The sequence below is a fragment of the Sorghum bicolor genome, chromosome 5 (assembly GCF_000003195.3).
Source record: "Sorghum bicolor cultivar BTx623 chromosome 5, Sorghum_bicolor_NCBIv3, whole genome shotgun sequence".
Lineage (NCBI taxonomy): Eukaryota > Viridiplantae > Streptophyta > Magnoliopsida > Poales > Poaceae > Sorghum > Sorghum bicolor.
Window position 1 is genome coordinate 3,297,592 of NC_012874.2, and position 22,858 is coordinate 3,320,449.

The 22,858-nt window shown below is 48.0% G+C and overlaps 3 protein-coding genes and 1 non-coding gene across 4 annotated transcripts; 2 read left to right on the forward strand and 2 right to left on the reverse strand.

The window, feature by feature from the left end:
* On the forward strand, positions 1,367-3,257 carry LOC8070394. The gene has a single exon (XM_021460966.1). The coding sequence runs from the start codon at positions 1,748-1,750 to the stop codon at positions 2,735-2,737; it is 990 nt and encodes a 329-aa protein (XP_021316641.1). The 5' UTR covers positions 1,367-1,747; the 3' UTR covers positions 2,738-3,257.
* On the reverse strand, positions 7,859-11,066 carry LOC8070627 (RING-H2 finger protein ATL8). Its single transcript, XM_002450229.2, has 2 exons — positions 10,308-11,066; positions 7,859-8,642 (listed from the first exon to the last, which is right to left on the reverse strand). Exons 1-2 carry the CDS (start codon positions 10,607-10,609, stop codon positions 8,213-8,215), a joined length of 732 nt encoding a protein of 243 aa, XP_002450274.2. The 5' UTR covers positions 10,610-11,066; the 3' UTR covers positions 7,859-8,212.
* On the reverse strand, positions 13,142-13,214 carry TRNAA-AGC. Its single transcript has one exon. It is a non-coding gene; the product is annotated as a tRNA-Ala (tRNA).
* Positions 17,432-22,392, forward strand: LOC8058535 (serine/threonine-protein kinase D6PKL2). Its single transcript, XM_002448954.2, has 2 exons — positions 17,432-18,227; positions 20,940-22,392. The coding sequence occupies exons 1-2, from the start codon at positions 17,572-17,574 to the stop codon at positions 21,844-21,846; spliced, it is 1,563 nt and encodes a 520-aa protein (XP_002448999.1). The 5' UTR covers positions 17,432-17,571; the 3' UTR covers positions 21,847-22,392.

The following is a 22,858-nucleotide window of genomic DNA, read 5'->3' on the forward strand; positions in this document are numbered from 1 at the left end:
CTCGGTAAGAGGTGCTGATCCTTGCCCGCCATCTTAAAGGGCTCACCAAGGCCATCTTACAAGCAAGTGGATTCACCCTAAGGGTTTGCCTTCTTCCCAAAGGCTAAGGGTTTGCCTTCTTTCCAAAGGCTTAGAGGACGAACATGCAGAACCATCTTTTCACCTATATCAGGTGTTATCTTACCTTCCCTCGAGTCCGATCTCAGGAAGGCGCAGGGCATAGGGGACGACATGCTTAAAGCAGAAGGTGTCAAACACAACATCAAAACACACCACACTATTGATGTCACGATAATAGGACAACGCCACCTCGAAAAAGGACAAAGCACATTGCACGTTCCTCTCACTATTGACACCCTCTACCTCAGAAAAGCTATATAAGGAAGGCCTAAGCTCTCTCTAAGGATGAACCCTCGTAGCATTCTCACCCATTTATAACATTTAGTCATTTACTACAAAACTTCGAGCACTCATGCTCAAGAACACAAACAGTAGAACTAGAGGTAGGGCTTGTTGGTTAAACCCTCTCAGCGCTATATACCATACACACAACTACTGATTTACCGGTCGGCGCTACAAATCGTTGACAAATGGGTTCATTTTTTCTAAAATAAATCAATTCTTAATTATTATTTTTTCTAATTTGAAACGAGTTAGTTCGTTTTTTTCCATAGTTTATAAAATGATGAATCTAGGCTTTGTTTAGCTCCTAAAAAAATTTACAAAAAATTTTAGATTCTTCTTCACACCGAATCTTACAGCGCATGTATAGAGCATTAAATATAAATAAAAATAATAACTAATTTCACAATTTACATGTAATTTATGAGACGAATCTTTTGAGCCTAATTAGTTTATAATTAGGCAATATTTGTCAAATACAAACGAAAGTGTTACGGTATCTATTTTGCAAAAAAAATTAGAACTAAACAAAGTCTTTTAAGCCTTGTTTAGTTCGCAAAAATTTTCGTTTTTGGCTACTGTAGCACTTTCGTTTTTATTTAACAAACATTATCCAATCACGAAGTAACTAGACTCAAAAGATTCATCTAACAAATTAGAGGTAAATTGTGCAATTAGTTTTTATTTTTATCTATATTTAATATTTTATATTTAATATTTCGTGGATACACCAAAGATTCGATGTGACGGCAGCTTTTGCAAAGCGAGGTACAGGCTGTAAATCCCAAGGACCCGACAAGGTTTGCTCTCAAAGTTGGGAGCTCGCGTGGAAGACAAGAATCGCCATGACCGTGAATGAATGAACGAACGAACAAACAAACAAAACAGAGGTGCACGCCCACGCCATCACACCACACCACAGCAACGGCCTGCCTTTAAAGCGTGTGCGTGGGATCCGGGCGGCACCGGAACGGACGGTTGGTGTCCGCCCCAGCCCGTGATCCGACGGCCAGCACGGCCTCCTCCACCCTTAAAGCCCAAGCATCCTCCTCCTCCTCCTCCTCCTCCTCCTCCGGCGGCAGTTACCCCTCTGCTCTCTCGTCGTGCTCTGCCTGCGGGCTGCCGTGCCGTGCCGCCCCGCCCGCCACCCTCGCCCGCCGTCGGGTCGCCTTCCCACGCCGCCGCCCGCCTGCGCCCACCACCTGAGGCCGGCCGGTCGGTCGCCCATCCATAACGCCCACCCCCGCAGTCCAGTCCAGTCCAGTCCCCACCTCTTCTCTTCACACACTCGCACGCCTCCTCACCCGCCACGCCGCCACAGCGCGCGCAGATCGGAGGAAGAGGAATGGTGAGCGCGTCGAGCCTGCTGCTCCCGTCCTCGGTGCGGGACCTGGCGTCCTGCGTCTCCGACGGCGCCGTCCGCGTCGCCTGCACCACCCCGGCGTCCACGCTCACCGTCTCCTCCACCACCACCTCCTCCTCGCCGCCAGCGCCGCCGTCCACGCTCTCCGTCGCCGTCACCTACCGGACCACCCCGCAGGCGCCGTCGTCGCCGCCGCTGCTCCTGCGGCTCACCTGGTCGTCGCGCTCCTCGCACGGGGCCCCTCCGACGCTCTCCTTCGCGGGCCCCACCGCGTCGTCCCCCGCCGTCCAACTCCGCCGCCGCAAGGGCACCTGCTGCCTCCCCTCTTCCTCCTCCTCCTCCACTCACAGCCCCCCGCTCGCGCTCTTCTGGGACCTCACCGCCGCCAGGTACGACGGCGCGGCCTCGTCCCCGGAGCCGGTCTCCGGGTTCTACGTCGTCGCCGTGGCCGGCGCCGAGGTGGTGCTGGCCGTGGGCGACCTGGCGGCGGAGTTCGTCAAGGCCAAGTTCGAGGGCCAGATCCCCCGGGCGCGCTCCATTCTCCCGGTCTCCCGGACCGACCGCGTCGTCGTGGCGGCGGCGGCGCCGGGGCAGACGCCGGGGGCCGCGGTGCACACCGCGCGGGTCCGGTTCGCCGAGGGCGCGCCGGAGCACGAGGTCGCCGTGGGCTGCTGCCGCGCCGCCTCCGGCAGGCCCGGGGAGGAGGAGCTCTGGGTCAGCGTCGACGGCAAGCGCGCCGTGCACGCGCGCCGCCTGCGCTGGAACTTCCGGGGCAACCAGACCGTGTTCGTCGACGGCGCGCCCGTCGACGTGCTCTGGGACCTCCACGGCTGGTGGTTCCAGGACCCACCTGGCTGCGCCGTCGTCATGCTCCGCGCCAGGAGCGCGCTCGAGAGCAGGCTCTGGCTCGAGGAGGAGGCCAAGGCGCCTGGATTCGCGCTCCTCGTGCAGGCCTTCAAGACGCCACCTTGATCTTCATCTCGGTGATGCCATGGCTAGTTCGTCGTGAATCCTGAATTGCTGATGATTGATGAGGTCAACCAAATGCTCTGTTGCTCACTGCCTGCTGGTTCATATTTCCTCTGCATTTTGACTTGGGAATTTGGTGGGTGGTATTTAGCAAACCAAACCAAATCCAACCAGGAAAATGCATGGTTGCGTTGACAATTTAGAAGTTTGTAGATTCCGGTGTGTCGAATGAGTTTGGGAAGACACCATGAATTTCGTGTGGTATGGTATACAAAGAGAAGAGATTGATTTGTGCTGTTGGGTCATCTTCTTTCTTTCTTTCTTTTAATAATTTGCTTCTTCTTATTTTCCGAATAATCTTAGCTCTGTGTGCTGGTACAGTTAACAAAGGATTATACAGTATAATCATCATAGAGTGTGTCTTCATTCAGAATTGCTGTGATTAGCCATGAAATGAAATCATGCTGTGCAGGTTGCTTCCTGCTTGGAGTACACTTCGAATTTTGAAAGAATTGATCCTCCATATCTGTATCCTGTTGCTCTTCACATATATGTTTATGGAATGCTGCAGTAACAGTGACACGAGTGATTCTAGCACCATTCCTAGTACAGAGGCACAGGGCAACAACCTGTGCCTCAATGGATTCCTGCACCATCTCCACCAAATATCCTGTACTGATTCCACTACTCCAGAGATCCACTACATGTTTACCAATGTTTGGAGCCTATCATATCATGCACATGCATTCTTCCAACAAACCACCATTTGGTTCTTGATCATGTAATTTCTGCAGGTACACAGTGATGTCCCTGTCATAATTTATGGCCACATGACTGTCTCCCTCTTCTGTTTACAATAAACAGAGCATGAGAGGGGGGGGTGTCAATGGAAGGAAATGATGCATGCACTTGGGGTGTTGGTTGGTCCCAAGCTGACCCCCGGCATACAAAACAAAACAAAAACAAAAACAAGTTGAGGATGGTGAGGAGTGCAGGCTACTGCTTTCTCCTTCCCTTGCAGTTCCACACTCGTGAGAGCTTGCCTTCCCAGATTCTGCTGCGTGCTTTGTGCTTTTGGGTTTTGTTTTCTTCTCTGGAGTTTATCTGATGCTCCACGCCAATTTGGCAATAGGAATACGTAGAGTATATCAGGCGAAAGAGACTGATGGCGCTGTCACCTATCATGTGAGCATCATCATATCTTGTTACTCTATCTGCCAAGCAACCATGTTGACACACCAGGACAATAATCGCCACTTCTTTGTTTGTGTCGTTTTCCTTATTGTAGGGTCTGTTTGATATGGCTCTGGCTCCTTGTTACGCTACATGGTAGTTGGAATTGTTGAAGCTAAAAATAGTGACTTCATCGACTCATATTTATATTTATTGAGAAAAAAGAGAGAAAAGCCGATCCTTGCTTGACATGAAAGAGTCAGGATCAATCAAAAGCTTCATCAAACGGCGCCTACGTACTGCACCTGCTACGTAGTACACTGTGCCACTATACATGTGGGTAAGGCAAAACATGCATCTGATTACACATCAGTGTCTTTTAATCTGTCTCTGGATTTTAGCTGGGCCTTGTCCTCAAGAACAGGCTCCATCCAGAATCCAGGGACGACGGTTCTCGGGCTCGGCACGGCACGGCACGTCGGCAGCCATGGAATCTGGCCAACTTCATCGTGGTTTCCGAGCTGTATGGCTTTGGTTTGGAGTTGGGGGTTAGCCAACAAATGCAGTGTTGCTTTCACGATTCATGTTCAGGATTCATGACACATTGCTTTCAAGCTATGCAACGTATACAGACTGATGCAATGTTGAATGGCGACCGACCTGCTGGTCTGTCTGTACTCTGTAGAGTGTATGTAGATGACTAGGATGTGTATGATGCTGTACTGAGTTGCTGCCAATGGAGGAGTACTTCACACTATTTCAGGTATGACAGCAGCCTCCAAGTTCAGATAGCAGGCCTGTCATCAGTTTCTCCACTGCAGCACGTCTGGAAAATTTGGAACTATGTTTGCAAGGTTAAGCCTTGCAAGTCTGGTGAACCTCCCAGTTTATATGGACTATGATTGTGACTACCAGTGAGTGATTCTTCAGAAGCTGTAGGCGACGAGTTCAGTCTTCCATCTGATCGCTCTGTTTCTAGTCTCTGCACATTCTTGCTTGGGTCTATTCCAATTCTACAAGTAGCTAATCTTACTGGCCAGCTGCGCATGTCTATCGTCGCAAGAATTCACACCATCGCCCATGATATGCAATGATGCATAGTGTGAAGCATAGTACGTGACCTCACTGTATCTGTGTGAATTTCATGAATGGCGATTGCGAAAGCGGCTGCCGTCATGGTACAGAAAGAAAGCTGGTAGTGATCGATGATGGCAGGATTACTTATCTCTTGCCATCCTTGTTTAGAGAGATGATGAACCTCAAACGATATTTTCATCGTTTTGGCACACAAAAAGAAAGCTATTGGTGCCATTCTGGTCTTTTACTCCCTTCTGAAACCACAAAGAGACAAAGACCACTGACATTTGCTAGATTATATTCCAAACATAAATCATATGTTTTATAGGCACGATTTCAAAACTAATTAAATAAAACATGCTGTTATCATAAATTAGCATGCACATAACAGGAAGTATTGTTGGAATGAATAAAATGAACAATAATAGGAGGGTCAGAAAATTGTAACCTTGAGTGAGATTGGTGGCGAGGCACTAACCATGTAAATGATGGGAAAACTAGCTCTTGGAGGTGCGGTGACAAGAACGAGGACTGGGTGACAAGTGCCACCGAGATGCGTATTTCCCCATATCAGAGACTGGTTTGGGGATTTCAACCCGTGGGAGGATTAAGGGCCTGTTTGGCATGGCTCCACTAGATCTTTCGAGTCTTGTTGATGAGGCACTAACGACTATTAGTGATTCAGGGCTCCACTAGAAAGCTATTAGTGATTCAGGCTCTGTCTTTGTTGATGTATTCGACTTTAGCTGATTAGGCACAACAACTAGACAACCTTGTTTGCCCTCAAAAACCTTACTCGCTCTCTTTTAGCCACAGGATGGTTGAGATGAAATGAAATAGACTATAGTACTGATAGCACAACAGATATAGATAGAAATAGAAATAGAAATCTATTTTGAGTACCTTATAAGGATTTTCCTCAGGACTTCTATAATACTTCTGGTGTGCTCTAATCAAGAGGGATTGTGCATATATAGAAAGGAGAACATTCACATTCACATTAACTAGTAATACGGTACTAATTGATATCACACATTTCACCTATATTCATGAGCTTAAACATTAAAGCCCATTATAATATATAGGTAAATAGGCCTTTGAGATTTATTAGAATTTACAACCAGCTGTTACCAAAAAAAAATCTCAAAATTTATTTCAAAGATAAACTAATAATAAACAAACTAAATAGGGATACGGTGTCGTGTAGACACATGTCGCCTTACACAGAGTGCATGTACTAGCCGGGATGGGTGTTTACTTCCAAATTTTTTTGCAAAATAGGAATAGTAGCACTTTCGTTTGTATTTGACAAATATTGTCCAATTATAGACTAGCTAGGCTCAAAAGATTCATCTCGTCAATTCCGTCCAAACTGGGCAATTAGTTTTTATTTTCATCTATATTTAATGCTCTATGCATACGGCTAAAGATTTGAAGTGACGGAAAATTTTGCAAAATTTTTGGGAACTAAACAACGCCATAGTAGCAGAGAACAAGCGGTAGTAATGAGGAGCCTTATACGTACTACGTATACATACATATACATCACGGTCACGGCATCACCGCTGCAAATACATTATACATACATGTGCCATAAGACTCAATGTGACAAAGAATTTTAAAAAAATTATGGATTTTGAGTTGAACTAAACAAGGCCTTAATCATTTCATCACGGTGATCTGATCCTCTCTGCCCGTGGTTCATGGACAGAGGGAGCAGAATCGTTCAGCACGAGTGCAGAACGCAGGCCGTGCAGGACTAGATCGTCTCTCACAGGGTTCGCTGGTCAGCTGGGCCTTGGGATCGACTTGGGAGTCATGGGCCTTGTTTAGTTCTAAAAAGATTTCGGATTTTGGTACCGTAGTATTTTTTTATTTAATAAATATTATCCAATTATAAACTAATTAGGCTTAAAAGAATCATTACGTGATTTACAGGCAAACTGTATAATTAATTTTTATTTTTATCTATATCTAATGCTTCATGCATGTGCCCTAAGATTCGATGTGACGGGGAATATTGAAAAGTTTTTGATTTTTGGATGAACTAACAAGGCCATAGTATGTCTTTGAAAAAAAAACACTTTCCCACATTGGATCCAGACCACACCGTTTTCACTTTCGACATTAGATTTTCTTTTCGATCACCCCGAAATTCAGCGGAAAGTTCACCAATTTTTTTTTAACCCTCGCTACAACAAACGTTTCAACATAACTGCGATAGGTTTCCTAGCAACTCGCCGTCCCCAAAGAACTTCAAATTTAGATTTGAACCAAATATTTTTTTTAACTTCAACTAAATTTATAGAAAACTATACTCCCTTCGTTTCAAATTATAGTCATTCTGACTTTTTAATTACATAAATTTAACTAAATATCTAGATATAATGTATTTCTAGTTGAGCAGAAAAGACACAACGCTTACAATTTAGAATGAATGGAGTATTAACATTTATGTCTCCTCCGAATAGGATTGCTATGAATTCCATGATTAATTTGATAGCACTTATGCAATATAAGTCTAGTGATTTTGTCAAATTTCTTTAACTCCTAAGGATGAGAGTGACCCTCTAAATGGATACCCGTGGTTCTTAACTAAATGAACTAAATGAAAAAAAATGTCTATTTAGTTCATTTAGTTACACTAGAGAAGAATCACAGATATCTATTTAGAGCGCCGTCTCCATCCTTATTAACTCCTTAAAATAATTCTAATTTCTTGGGAGGGATGGAGTAGCTATTAATACATGCTCTGATAATTCATTTATGAGTGAGGCAGTTAAAACTTCCCCCTCCCACAAACCAAAAAATAAAAAATAAATAAAAATGTTCATTTCAAATTGCTCGTTAGTTAATCTCCGCTGCAAAAAATCCTGTTAGTTTCAAATGCTTTCCTGAAATGGTACCATTTAAGAGCATCCTGTTTGCTGATGCCAGTTGCCAACAGGTAATAATAACAACAACTAGCCTTTGGTGAAATCACCGATGCTTTAATCTCCCTTTGGTATCCATATACCACGGTTTGCTGTGTTTCAGCATGAATACTGAACAAATGAGAGTGTTTCCATTCCAACAACAAACCTGAATGATTTCTCATATTTACCGCGCCCCCCCCCCCCCCCCCCCCCCCCTCTCATCAAATCCAACCTACAAGCAGTCATCCGCCACTGTACAGGTGCTTGTTCGCCCTGCAGACTGCAGGACGCCGACTCCAGGCAGCTGCTATTGCTATTTGCAGGGCCCTATCTGCTGCTTCCTTACTGTTTGGCTGTTATTCTCAGGAGTGGGGTTACCTTCGGACAGCGGCATGCTGTCCACTGATGACCTAGATGCCACCTGATTCTCCTGGTCGGGCTCATTCCTGGTAGCCTCTGATGCCCTTGACGAGTGCCCGGTGCCGGCAAACAGGCAGCGGCATGGATCTGATGCTGATGGTTCAGGAGAGCTTGGAGGGCTGATCACTACCACACTGGGTAGCGGTGGAGGAGGAGCAGTGTGCTCGCTGTCAGGGTTATGGAGCAATGAGACTCTACAGACGGGGCAGGTCGAGTTCTGCTCCAGCCATAAATCTATACAGGCCATGTGAAAATCATGGCCGCAGTGAGGAAGAACGCGTAGAACATCCCCCTCTTCGTATTCTGCGAGACAAATGACGCACCTGCCAAAAAAAAAACGATGTGAACAGTTCAGTGACTAGTGCCATCAAATGAAAGACGATTGCTAAAGAATTATCAATAGGAAACAGAAATGGAAATCAGCAGTTTTCACTTTCTTAAACCTCTCTTTGTTTAAGAAAGGAACGCTCTATGCCTCAGACTGAAACTGTTTTTTTTTCTTCATGCTTTACAATCAGATGGTTTGTGTTCACATGTAGACTCAGTGAAGCTATAGAAAACCGAAGGCACGTAAATATGATAGAAACCAACTTGTGCAGAGTAATACAGGCAATAAGCTGAGAACTCTTGGGGTGGAATATCTAGTTCTGACTAAGAAAATTTTCAAATTAGTGGTTCATGTTCATGGACACAAAGAATCCATGCAATTAGGTTGAAGCAATCAAGCACAGTTCAATGTTCAGCCAGAGGACCTGTAATCCAATCCTTGTTTCCCTTCATCAGGCACCACAGGTGAGGTTAACCTACTCAATAACAAATGCCTAATAATGACCCACCTTCTTCAGGAACAGTTAAACACCCATACCCCCATTTTGATGTCATATGATTGATCAAGTGATCTTAGCTGTTCAGTAACAATGCAAGCGGAGGGACATCATGATTCGATTGTCAATCTCCAGCAAAGCACAACAATCAGTACACTCGTACTAAAAGAAAATGCACCGCCACTGTATTTAGACACCAAAGTCCTCAAGGACAAGGCATGTACTGAAAACGCAATCAACATCCTCACTGACAACCCTTTCGGTGCCAAAAGGCTGTCTCCTATCGTGGCCGTGGCACCCCCTCATGATTCCAGCAGCATTAAGCAAAGCACAGACGACGCACAGTTTTTTCTTTAGGGTCAAAAATTGAAAAAAAAAAATATTGTCTGAACCCACAGGATTGGAAAAATGTTGGGAAAACACCAAATAATACAGTAAAAACACTAATTAACAGCACCTAAGTTTATTCATGAATCATGATTTCCCATAAGTTTGTTTCGGTTGTTGACATCAGTCAAAACATTTTTTTCCACATACGGATGAGGATGCAGTACAACTTGTGTTGACTTATATACTAGAACTAGAACTAGAACTCTATGGTCAGACTAGCATTCAGATTCAACAACTAGGATCAGAGCCAAACATTTCACATTCCAGTCCCACCCACAGTCCCCAGAACAGTCAACGGTACAATCTATGGCCGACAAACATAACAATATACAGGCCGACAAACATAACAATATACAGCCTGATCTCATTGCTGCAAGCACTGACAGTGACACTGATAGAGATCAGCCAGAACACCTGAGAATTCCCAATCAGCCAATGTTATTCTGAGAAAGGGGAGGGGGGGAGAAGGGATGGAGATCCCGTTCCCCACCCACCCGAGGAGGGCTCCCTCACAACTACAAGGAGCAGCAGCGCCACAAATGTGATTTGGTACAGGACCGACGAACGAACGAACGAACGCGGGGCGCGGCGCGGCGCGTAACCGACTGGACCCCCGCCGACGCGAGCCGAACCCGCCCCACCGGCCACCGCACGCGAGATTGCACGGGACGGCGACGCTACAGCTACAGGAGCGGGGAGGTGGCGTCGTACGGGCGCAGGCTGGAGCCGCCGATCGCCAGGCAGAGGAGGGGAGGGGGGGGGGGGGGTACTTACTGGGAGTCGGCGTCGGAGCCGCCGGGGCGCGCGGCGAAGGCGCGGGTGGGGAGGGCGGCGACCGCGGCGGGACCGAGCCCGCCGGCGGCGGCGTCGGCCGCGGGGTGGTGGACCTGGACGACGGTGAAGGTGTAGTCGGCCGCGTACCGCGGGAGGACGGCGGCGAGGCGTGAGCGGGCGCGGCGGCGGTGGCGGCGGAGGAGCGCGCAGGCCAGGCGGGAGCAGACGAAGGCGATGAAGATTAGGCTGAAGCAGAACCCCGCCAGCGCCAGCGCCATGCTCGGCGACACGCCCGACGCCATCCCGCCCCGCGCGCGGGGAGGCTTTCGTTTCGCCCCTTCCCCTCCCTCGGCGGCGGTCGGGGCCGGCCTCCGCGAGTCCCGCCTCCTCCCTCCCCTCCCTCCCTGCCGCCTGCTAGTGCTGCCGCAGCAGCATCTGCGGGGGGGGTTTGTGGGGACTTTGTGGTGGACCGGACTGGACTGGTCGGCTGGTGGAGGGCCGCCGCCGCCGTGTCGATGCGGTGCGCACTGGATACGATAGCTGCTGCTGCTAGTCTACGAGTGAGTAGTACGCGACCTTGATGCCTGTTGCCTTTGCGTCCGCGCCGCCCGTTTGTGTGGCCTGCGCGTCTCGCTGCCGTGCCGGTGCCCACTTGCCGAGTTCCGCTTCCCCCTCCCCTCCTTCCTTTCAGGGCGGCGGCGAGGCGAGCAGTCGGCAACGGACGCGCACTAGCGGGAAAGAAACAGAGAACGGGCGCCCGGCGGCGCCGGCGGCTGCGGACACGGAAACGACGACGCAACGTGCACGACATTTGTTCCACGGAACAAAATAATAAAACGTCCATACATTTGAAAAAAAAAAGAAGCAGGAGAATAGATCAAAAGATGATGTGTTCATAGCACCATATTAGCCGCAGAGTCTGTCTCAATCTGAGGGGTCCCCATCGAATGCAAAATGTAAAATGCCAGTGATAAACGTAAAATGCTAAAATTTTCAAAATCATGTTTAGTTTTATTCAAAATACAGAATTTATTGTTCTCATAAAGCCTATTGAGGCTCATTTTAGAGTTTTCTAGCCTCTTATGCCAAAGTTCAAAATGAAGAATAACTATTTTTGTCAAAATTTTTACATATTGTTTAATTCTATTTTGCAAAATAATAAACCAAAACCTAAAATTTTTTGAAAAAAAAGAAACTAAACACCCCAAAATATGTCGACGCAACATGCATTGATTCGAGCAAGCATTGAGAGCCAAGCACACGCATACGCATGTGTTTCCGCACAAAGAGCATCATGTACAGTATCCAATTTTCATGCACCCACGACCATAAAAAAAGCATCAGCAAGGACAGGATATGTTCTACCACTTGGCTAGATGAGAATCCAAAAACTCATGAGTCTTATAAATTTTTCGATTCCCATTATCATCCTCCAAGAACGTTTGTTTGACTCGCTTGCATTTCAAAGAACAATGTCCCCCATCCTCATATCTAATCTCCAACACACTGGACATCGCCTGTGCACTTGTATATTCTCTTCTTCAAATGACATGAGCAACTCCAACAGTTTGGCAAATTGCACTTGGCAAATCTCTATTTTTGCCAAGTCTAAATCCCAAATGCCAAGTGGAAAAAAGAGGCCTCTCCAACAGTGAGCTATTTGGAGTTGGCAAATTAAAATTTCGTGGCCCACAAATTAAACTGCACTTCTTCGACGTCTTCATGTTGTGTTTCTTGGGTCATCGGAATGGAGAGGTCACCGATGCCAGCAACACCACCTTCTGCTCCATTGCCACATCCATTGAGAAGAATGTCACTGAGAAATCCATCCCCTTCCATTTGATCTGAATGGCAGAAACATCAATTTTAGAAACTGCACCAGCATGAATCGAGAACAAGAACATATATGCAATCAAGAACAACAGATGTACAGCAACATTCATAGAGAAGAAGGGCGCCAACAGAATACTGTATGTTGATCTAGGCGCCAACAGAATACTCTGGTGAAAGGGCGCCAACATATGTACAATCAAACCTAAGCTACAGATCGATCTATGGTGATAGCTCGAGATATACCTAGACACAAACAGATTGCATAGAGATCAATCTAGCATCATCAGACCTAGACCTAGACACCGCCTCCATCGATGCTCCTTGATGGGATCCAAGCATATACAGACCTAGCTGATCGGATCCAAGCATATACAATCAGAGATGAAACGGGATCGAGGGTACCTTCTGTGCTCGCGCCGTCGATGGTCCTCGCAACGAAGAAGAGGGGTGTCGTCTCCGTCGCGTCGAGGAAGCTGACTCGCTCGTCCTTCTCCGCGCGTAGCCTGGCAGACGAGAAGGAACGGGACCGATCGGTCGCGATATATATTTGCGCGATCTATATTCATTTGACGGCCGCGGGAAAAAGTTTCACAGTTCGCGCGCGCGGGAGAACATGCCACGGGCCGAAAACCGCGATTTGCCAAGTCCACCGAAGCGCGCATATATGCGCCGGTTGGGAGAGAATTTGCCAACCTTGGATTTTTGCCAAGTGATTTTGCCAACTTGTTGGAGAAGCTTTTTCGTGGTTTTGCCAAAAATCTCAATTTGCCAAGTGCATTTGCCAAACTGTTGGAGTTGCTCAGCAAGTATATGTCCGCAAAAAAAAAAAAGGTAAGTCTATATATGTAAGAAAACGTTCAACCAGTTCACAGGTTGCCGCGCCATTAGTAGCAGTGGTGCAGTGAAAAGGAAGAATAGCGTATAAAAAAGTTTCGATAGGATTTTAGGCCCAGCCATAATAAGAAAGATAAAAAAAATAAAAAAAAAAGTCAAATTTTTTTTGGAGATGCGGGGTATCGATCCCCGTGCCTCTCGCATGCTAAGCGAGCGCTCTACCATTTGAGCTACACCCCCTGATGTTGATTAGCTTCTAGATTTTCCTAAATTTATGAGAATATGGTGTTGTGAGTTGTGACCATACCGCATGGGCCGAACTGGATAAATTTGTTGATGCTACGATTTGGCCCACGGGATTCACTCAAGCTTTCATTAGATCGTTGGGCTGGGCCTCCTTTCGCCGTATATTATCTTTAAAAAAAAACAAGCACTGGCCCATCCATAGCGACCCTGGCAAAGACTGTGAGAGACGGACAGTCCAGGATGCGATGCCTTTGGCATGGCAGCAAACACAGACCATCCATATGTGTACTCTTGACCTCTTTGTCGACAGAGCACATGGATTTCTGCTGCTACTAACAAACCTGTGATGCAGCAGCCCGGATTGGTTAGCAAGCAAGCAAGTGGGGTTCCTCTAAATAATGTGCACACACAACACAACATATGGGGTCCTTTGAAGAACGAATGTTCGGCCAGGGCTGCCTGCACCCTGCATGCATCCCCTGCAAAACTGTGGATACTAACTGTACACATGTCTTAGGCCTTATTTAGTTCCCAAAAAATTTTGTAAAAAATTTCAAATTTCCCGTCATATCGAATCTTGCAGCGCATGCATAGAACATTAAATATAGATAAAAATAATAATTAATTGTACAGTTTATCTGTAACATGTGAGATAAATTTTTTGAGTCTTGTTAGTCTATAAATAAACAATATTTATCAAATATAAATAAAATTATTACAGTGTCAATTTTATAAAAAAATTTAGAACTAGGCCCTGTTTAGTTTCCCACCTAAAATTTTTTCATCCATCCCATCGAATCTTTGGACACATGCATGGAACATTAAATGTACATAAAAAAATAAACTAATTACACAGTTTGGTTGAAAATCGGGAGACGAATCTTTTAAGCCTAGTTACTCCATGATTAGCCTTAAGTGCTACAGTAACCCACATGTGCTAATGACAGATTAATTATGCTTAATAGATTTGTCTTGCAGTTTCCTGACGAGCTATGTAATTTGTTTTTTTATTAGTTTCTAAAACCTCTTCCGACATCGTTCCGACACATTCAATGTGACATATAAAAAATTTTCATCAGCAATTTAAACAGGGCCTAAACAAGCCCTTACCTAAAAACGGCCCCTGCCATGTAAGACCCGACAGCCGACCACACATCCATCATCCTGGCTCAGCTGGACCCCGTTCGGATTCCGTTGAAGATACCCAGCAGGCAGCCATCGAAAAGGAAACACATACACCATTCTAACCGGTGGAACCGTGCATGTAGGCATCCGAAACACATACTCACTTCGTTCTAAATTAAATGTCGTTTTAGATTTTCGTACTACAAATTTAAATCGATTTATAAAATATATATACAATATTTATATCTCTAAATAAATTTATTGAAAAGCTAAATTTAAAAATCTTTTTAATAATATTAATTATGTAATATAGATATTAATATTTTTACTATATATTTAGTTCAAGTTATTTCTCGAAAAACGTAAACGACACTTATTTTATTTTAGACGGAGGGAGTACACATGATGGCTAGCAATTTGTGGTTGCCTGTCGAGTGGATACAGTCTGCATAAACGGATGCAGAGCCTGGCTCGATGATTTACGGTTAATAGTTCGCGAAAAGAATTAGTGTTTGGGCCGGGTACCATATCACATTTATAATTATATTATATAGTGTCTAATTATAAATTAATTAGGTTTAAAAAATTTATCTCATAAACAAACATGTAAATTGTATAATTAGTTATTTTTTAATTTATATTTAATACTTTATGTATGTATTTTAAATATTAAATGTGATGAGCAGAAACACTTTATTTTGTCATTCCGCATGGCGTCTGATACTGGTCCACGCGTCACTGTCGCTTCGAGAATGTCCGTACATGCAAGCAAACATCTCTCTTCTAATATGGTTACTGCATTCGTAGATGTTGTAGAGGGGTCACCGCATTCGCCCATCATATAAACACTCGAGGTTTTTTCTTTTTTTTTTAAAAAAAAAGTCACGCCACTGTATTCACACAGCGTTTTTTCACTCAAACAATTAATAGATATATACATACATATGATGTGGCCACGTGAGAGCAATCCAAACACTAATGATCCACTGACCGGCCGGGAGAAATGAAGATAATTGAGAAAAAAAGAGGTGTTAAAGTTAGTTCTTTTGTTTTATTTGGTAATTAGTGTCTAATTATAGACTAATTAGACTCGAAAAATTATTTTTAGTTTCATAAATACTCTGTATTTAGTACTCCATGCGTGTATCCAAACATTTGATATGACGAAAGTTAAACTTTACCAATCTAAACCAAATGGAAAGCATCTCCAAGAGTTTGCCAAATAAACTTAACATCTATATTTTTTTTTTGGCAAAATAAAAAAAAAATCAAATTATAAGAAGTTGTCAAATCATGATATTTGTCAAGTGACTCTTGGAGATGCTGAGAGAAGCAGAAAGATGAGCATGGGAGAGGAGGGAGCACAACACAACACAAGCTGCTCTCACTCTCACCTACGGGCTACGGGCCCGGGGCTACGACGGCCTACGGACGGAAGGAAACCCAGCTGGCCTGGCCCATCATCGGCCGATCGGTTCGGCTGTGCTGTGCTGTGCTGGCTGGTCCACTCGCTTCTTCTTGTCTCGCTCGGCTCTTTCCGCTTGGACCCGGACAAATCCCATCAAGTCCGCGTCACAGTAGTAGGCCCAACAGGGCCTTGTTTACATGTGATTTTTTTTTTTGAATTTGTTACTATAGCATCTTCGTTTGTTTGTGATACATATTGTCCAATCATATATTAACTAGGATCAAAAGATTCGTCTCGCAATTTATAGGCAAGTTATATAATTAATTTTTGTTTTCATCTATATTTAATGCTTTATACATGTGGCGTAAGATTCGATGTGACACGAAATTTTGAAAATATTGGTTTTGGGTGAACTAATCAAGGGGAAAATCTGGGCTCCATCCGCCTCTGCCCATTCGTCTCGTCGTCGTCGTGCAATACTGCTACTACTACGCCGTAGAATAGACACGCGGTAGCTAGCGCGCGGCTCTAGTCTAGCTAGGTGTGGACTCGTGCCACTGCGTTCGATGGACGACGGCGCGAGGGTTTTCTTCGTGCGCCGTTACGTTACGTGGCGCCAAACGCAAAAACCGTCCCGACCGGCCTGGAGTTAAACACCCTAGTACGTACTGTACCTGGTTGTTGTTAGGCTAGCTTAGGCGGCCTGATTGATTTATTATTTTGATGATTGAGTTGATGCGACGACCATCTGATTGAGAGTCGTTTGCCTCACATCTCACGAGACGGAGATGTTGAGATGAGAGATCATCGACCACGCTTTGCTTTGACAGACAACACCAAATAAATGGGTCAAGCGGCCCTGATGCATGCACGGGCGGACGGCAAATATAAACCGTAGGCTTTCCCGGCCGTAAGCTACATAAACACACTACTGATGTTTGATGATAAACTAGTGCAATGCAGAAAAGGCGAGCCATTAGCTTAGGTCAAAGTCACTGACGCAAGTAAATTAATTAAGCAACGGAAAGCTGCATATAGCAGGCACATCCATCTCTAGCTTGATCGTAAAGCTGAATCTATCTAATCACATCCACTTTTAATTTTAATCGGAATGGCAATCACGGTGGAATGTTCCTCCGCGTGCACCCATCCATTGTGCAACAACCAAGGAAACAAACGAGATCTCATCTCGCCTGCCCGGCCCCGTAGAACAGGGCCTCCATGTTCCCCGGAACTCTCCCAATTCCAAGCTTCTACTAATAATATAATAATAACATTATTATTAAAAAAAGAAAAAAAAACTAGCGGAAACCAGAAACCGATTACTAGGGCCTTGTTTAGTTCGCAAAAGTTTTTTGTTTTTAGGTACTGTAGCATTTCGTTTTTATTTGACAAACATTGTCCAATCACGGAGTAACTAGGCTCAAAAGATTCATCTCACAAATTACAAGTAAATTGTATAATTAGTTTTTATTTTTGTCTATATTTAATGTTCCATGCATGCGTCCAAAGATTCAATGTGATGGAGAATCTTGAAAATTTTTGCGAACTAAACAAGTCCTAGAATTAAAACGGGTCTCACGGAATCCCGGCCCGGCCCATCACCATCCAATCACCGCCCCTTCACCAGTCACCAGGCACCACCTCCTCCCTCGTGTCCCCTTCAAATTAAAATCACTCTCCTCTGCCCTGCCCTGCGCTTCTTCACTTCTTCGTCTCCTTCCACCTCCACCCTCCCCTGTCCCTCCCTCACTCCCTCCCTCCTCCCAGGCTCTCCGTCCACCCCGAACCAGCACACTGCCACCGCGCCCAACCGCGATGCCACCGGACGGCGACAGCGCCGCGGCCACGGGCGCGGACATCGCGGCGGACGAGCTGCAGAGCCTCAGCTTCGGCTCATCCTCGGACCGCTCGCGCTCCCGCTCCGCCTCCACGGTCTCCACCGCCACCGCGTCCTGCTCCACCTCCTCGTCAGGCCCACTCCACCACCACCTCTCCCTCCCGGCCCCTCCTTCTCGCCGCACCCCCACCTCCACCACCACCTCCACCACCGCGCTCCCCACGACGCAGATCCCGCGCCTCGGCGCCGTATCCCTCTCCGACATCCGGTTCCTGCGCCGCCTCGGCGCGGGGGACATTGGCAGCGTGTACCTGGCCGAGGTCAGGCCACCCACCGCCGGCAACAAGGCGGACACGGAGAAGGAGAAGCACCCGCCTACGCCGCCGACACCGCCGATGGTGGTGGCGGCCAAGGTGATGGACCGGAAGGAGCTGGAGGGGCGGAACAAGGAAGGCCGCGCCCGCACGGAGCGGGAGATCCTGGAGGCCGTCGACCACCCGTTCCTGCCCCGCCTCTACGGCGTCGCGGAAGGGGACCGCTGGTCCTGCCTCCTCACCGAGTTCTGCCCCGGCGGCGACCTCCACGTCCTCCGCCAGCGCCAGCCCCACCGACGCTTCTCCGAGTCCGCCGTCAGGTGCGCCGTCGCTCACTCTCGCCTCCCCCCCTGCTGCCATCTCAAACCTCCGTCCGTCCGCCGCCGCCGCCACCGCCGCCCGTGCTCATTTCTTCTCACTCGTGCAACAAGGAAATTCATTCACCATTGCATTTCAAATCCTTACTATTACTAGTTAATGAATTTCAAGATCGTGTGAACACCTTTTTTTTAAAAAAAAAACAAATAGATGTGTTTTGGGCTCGATCCGTGGCTAGCGATTCTAGGCTTTTTTTTTGGAGAAGAATCAGGCAGGTTTCCTGCGGGGTCGTGAATTGTGATTGCCGCGGCGCTCTGTCTGTTTCCTACTACTACTTCCTTGCATAATAAAATTAAAAATTTTCCTACTATTCTACTACTTGATTTTTGTTTCCTTTGTGTACGGTGTTGCTGGTGATGTAGTTTAAGGATCCAAGTGGATGCAGTCGGGGCCCCATGTGTCTTCGGTTGGGCACGCATCCGCCTGGTTTCCTCCCTTCCCTCTGAAAACCTGATGATGAATGCGGTTCATCATGACCAACACACAGAGAGAGAGAGAGAGAGAGGAACACTACAGCGTAGCATCAGATGGCTGCCTTTTGGACGCGTTTGCAATTTTGCACCACCCATGACCCATCCCTGATGAAATAATGGTCCTGGAACATTCACAAGACCACAATCATCAGGGAACTACACCGTTGTTGTACGTAGGTGTGATGTGACATGTGGACAACGAGACCTTTGTTTTTTTTCTGAGGGAAAATTGGATACTACCTGACTTTTTTTAGAAATAAAGGCAGCGGAAATAACGAGGGAAAAAAAATCAAAAAAAAGATGGTTTGGAGACCAGATCAGGAAACACTTGTCCACCATGGTCACCACCACGTTTGTTAGAGCTCAGTGTCACAGGCTTGTTGTTCGTTAGAGCTCAGTGTCACAGGCTCACAGCAGCACAGTCTATCGCATTGCTTTTGTTGCCGTGCAAGCTGCCTCTGCAAGCCTCCGTCGGTACGTACACAGTAACAAGCCGCTAGACGGTGTGCATGCACGTGCGTACTATACTCCAGTATACATCCTGTAGCGTACGTACATTCACGGGTGCAGGATTTTACTCCGGCTCAGCCAAAAGACACGTACAGTACGACTGTACGAGCACCTACGAAGGAAGCTAAAGACTGGACGTAGTAGACACGTGTAGTGGTTGGCTGGTTGCAAACAGTGGCACTTGCTTGTTGTTTGCTACAGTGCTACTACGGCGGGCTCGATCGATTGCGGCATCATGGCGCGCGTGCGTGCGTGCGTGTGTGTACAGGATGTCCACGGAGTACTACGTTCGTGCTCGCCCCGCCACGCCTTGTCAGGCACGGTACTGGACTCTCAATGCATTGCTAGTACACTACAGTTGACGCGCAGACCTGTACGAGTACATATGGGTCGTCCTGCAACGGCAACCGCAACCAGAGCGTTGGCGTACGTACGTCGTCGTCGTCGTCGCGTTCGCACGGGTGACGAATCCATGCGCAGCGCCGTGAGACGCGGCAACGGGTTCCAGGACACGCACACGTACTACCTGCCTGCCACCAGTAATGGCAGTAACCGTAGCCGTAGCGTTGGTAGGCGTCGTCATCGGCGCATCATGGCACGCACATGATGGTTCCGGCGGCCCGCGCTGACTGATGGCGACGGGCACGAGCGCACGAGCGGCGGCGCAGGAGGAGGCACGCTGGCAGTTCCGGCCGGCAGTCCCGCCAGGGAACGTGACAACGTTCACTACCCTATGCAATGCAATCAGTACGCTAGTTACTGATGCTCTCTGTTTTAATGGGCTATAGCCTATAGGTGATGATGCTTGCTTGCTTGCTTGTTAACCTAGTTTGCATTGGTCAAGGAGGCCTTTTATTAACCCCCCATGTGATCCTCGAGAATGACAGCTCTCAAACACATACTACTACTACACGTACGCCTAGGTCTGACTGAGTAATTAGCTACTGTAGGATGGGTTCTACTAGGGCTTTTCTTGTAGTAGGCACTAATCTACTGATCTCACCTCACCCAGTGAAGGAGGGAGGGAGGGAGGGATTAATTAAGTTAACAATTGATGCACACATGCAACTGGCCGGCCATGCTCATGCACACATGGGGGGTATGACAAGTGCATTCCTTTGCTGCAATGATAAACTAGACCCGTGCAACTTCCAACAGCCATGATGCGCCAATTCGAGCACTGTCCCCGTGCCTTTTCCGCCGTCTGCTGGGCCTGCTAAGCACTTACTACCTGTGACCCTTGTGCTTGCATGCTGCACTAGTAGAGCTGGAGCAGAGCACAGTCGTATCCAACATGCCGGCACTTGATTCAGACACAGTGTCGTTAGTCGTTGCACAGGTGCGGCGTGCCCGTCTACCGGTCTGGAGACTGGAGTGGGCTCTTTTTTGGTTACATCACAGACGGGCCATGCGAACCGCGCTTGCATGTAACTTTTCTAGCTTATAAAAAAAAGTAGCTTTTCTAGTACAGTAGACAGTACTGTACATACGTGAGTAGTATGCAGCAATTGCTTTTCAAATGGAACTTTTTTCGATAGATTGTGAGCAAGCAGCTAGTAGTAGTACTTTGCATGATGGCATTGCCAAGTGACGAAATGTTTATAGCAAATCTAGCACTATATACTATAGCTAAAAACGCATGACTTGCTGACGACACACGCATGCATGCAGGTTCTACGCGGCGGAGGTGGTGGCGGCGATGGAGTACATCCACATGATGGACATCGTGTACCGCGACCTCAAGCCGGAGAACGTCCTGGTCCGCGCCGACGGCCACATCATGCTCACCGACTTCGACCTCTCGCTGAAATGCGACCCGACGGCTCCAACCCCGGCGCACGTCATCTCCGACCCGCTCTCCTTCGCCGCCCGTCCGGCCACCTCCACCACCTCCTGCGCCATCTCCTCCTGCATCGTCCCCGCCGCCTCCTGCTTCCACCTCTTCCCTGGCCGCCGGCATCGACGACGACGCTGGCGCGCAGCCAAGAAACCGTCGTCGTCGTCGTCGAACGGCGGCAACAGCAGCGGCGGTAACGGCGGGCTGGAGCTGGAGTTCGTGGCGGAGCCGGTGGAGCTACGGTCCATGTCGTTCGTGGGCACGCACGAGTACCTGGCGCCCGAGATCGTGTCCGGGGAAGGGCACGGCAGCTCCGTGGACTGGTGGACGCTGGGCGTCTTCGTCTTCGAGCTCCTCTACGGTGTCACCCCGTTCAAGGGCTACGACAACGAGATGACGCTGGCCAACATCGTGGCGCGCGCGCTCGAGTTCCCCCGGGACCCCGCCGTGTCGTCCGCCGCCAGGGACCTCGTCACCGCGCTCCTCGCCAAGGACCCCGCCCGCCGCCTCGGCGCCACCGTCGGCGCCGCGGCGATCAAGCGCCACCCGTTCTTTGGCGGCGTCAACTGGGCCCTGCTCCGCTGCGCCACCCCGCCCTACGTGCCGCCGCCGTTCAGCGTCGCTAATAACAAGGCTGGTGGTGGTGGTGGTGGGAGCAATGGCAAGGGCGGCGACGGCGGCGACGATGACGGCGACGTGTCGGAGGATAGTTGTCCTGGCACGCCCGTGGAGTACTACTAAAAGAAGAAGAAGAAGCAGCAGCAGCAGCAGCCAAGGAGAAAGAAGCCGCGGCGGGCCTGCTGGTCGGTCGGTGGGTTCCCGTCGTCTCGCCGGGTTGGGTGGGCCCCAAAGAGGCACGTCTTCTTGTCCGAGTCCGGCGGGGGGGGGGCACGTGGTGGGGGACGGATGGACCACGGCGCATGGCGCGCACGAGGCGGGCGGCCGGACGGACGGAGGAGGCAGGGCGCGCTGTCGCCGCGCGCCCCAAGTGGCTGCCGGCCGGCCGGCCGGGTGCGTGTCTCCGAGGGAGCTCGAGCTCGCGTATACCGCCCCGGCCGCCGGGCCTTCTTATCAATAATAATAACATAATGCCGTTTCTTGTTGCTTCATGGCTGCAGAGTATGTTGGGGGTGGGGTGCTGCTTGGAACGCAGGAAATGTCAGTCAGAAGGTGAACGTCTTGTGTTCCAAGCAGGACCTCGATCAGAATCAGTATCATGTTGGAATCGTACTATCATTTGTTGTATTATGTTTATCTACTAGTAGTAGTAGTACAAGGCCTTGTTTAGTTCACCCTAAAAACTAAAAACTTTTTAAAATTTTCTGTCACATCAAATCTTACGGCACATGTATGGAGTATTAAATATAGGCAAAAACAAAAACAAACTATAGTTTGCCTGTAAATCATGAAATAAATCTTTTGAGCCTAGTTAGTCTATGATTAGATAATATTTATCAAATAAAAATAAAAATACTACGCTACCAGAATCCAAAATTTTTTCGTACTATAAACAAGGCCGGCTGTTGTTGGTGATACTACGCCAGAATGGTGGTGGGGGAGGGAGACATGAGAGTAAGTAGGGGTGCTGGGCTGCCGGCCGTGGTAAGGGCAACAAATGAGTCCGGCCGGGCGCGTGGACTGGGCCAGGGCTCAGGCGTTTGGGCTCCAACTCCAACCGAGGCGATGAGGAGAGCGGTGGTGGTGGGGATGGGGGCCCCGGACATTCCGGCGCGCCGCGCTCGTGCGCGTTGCC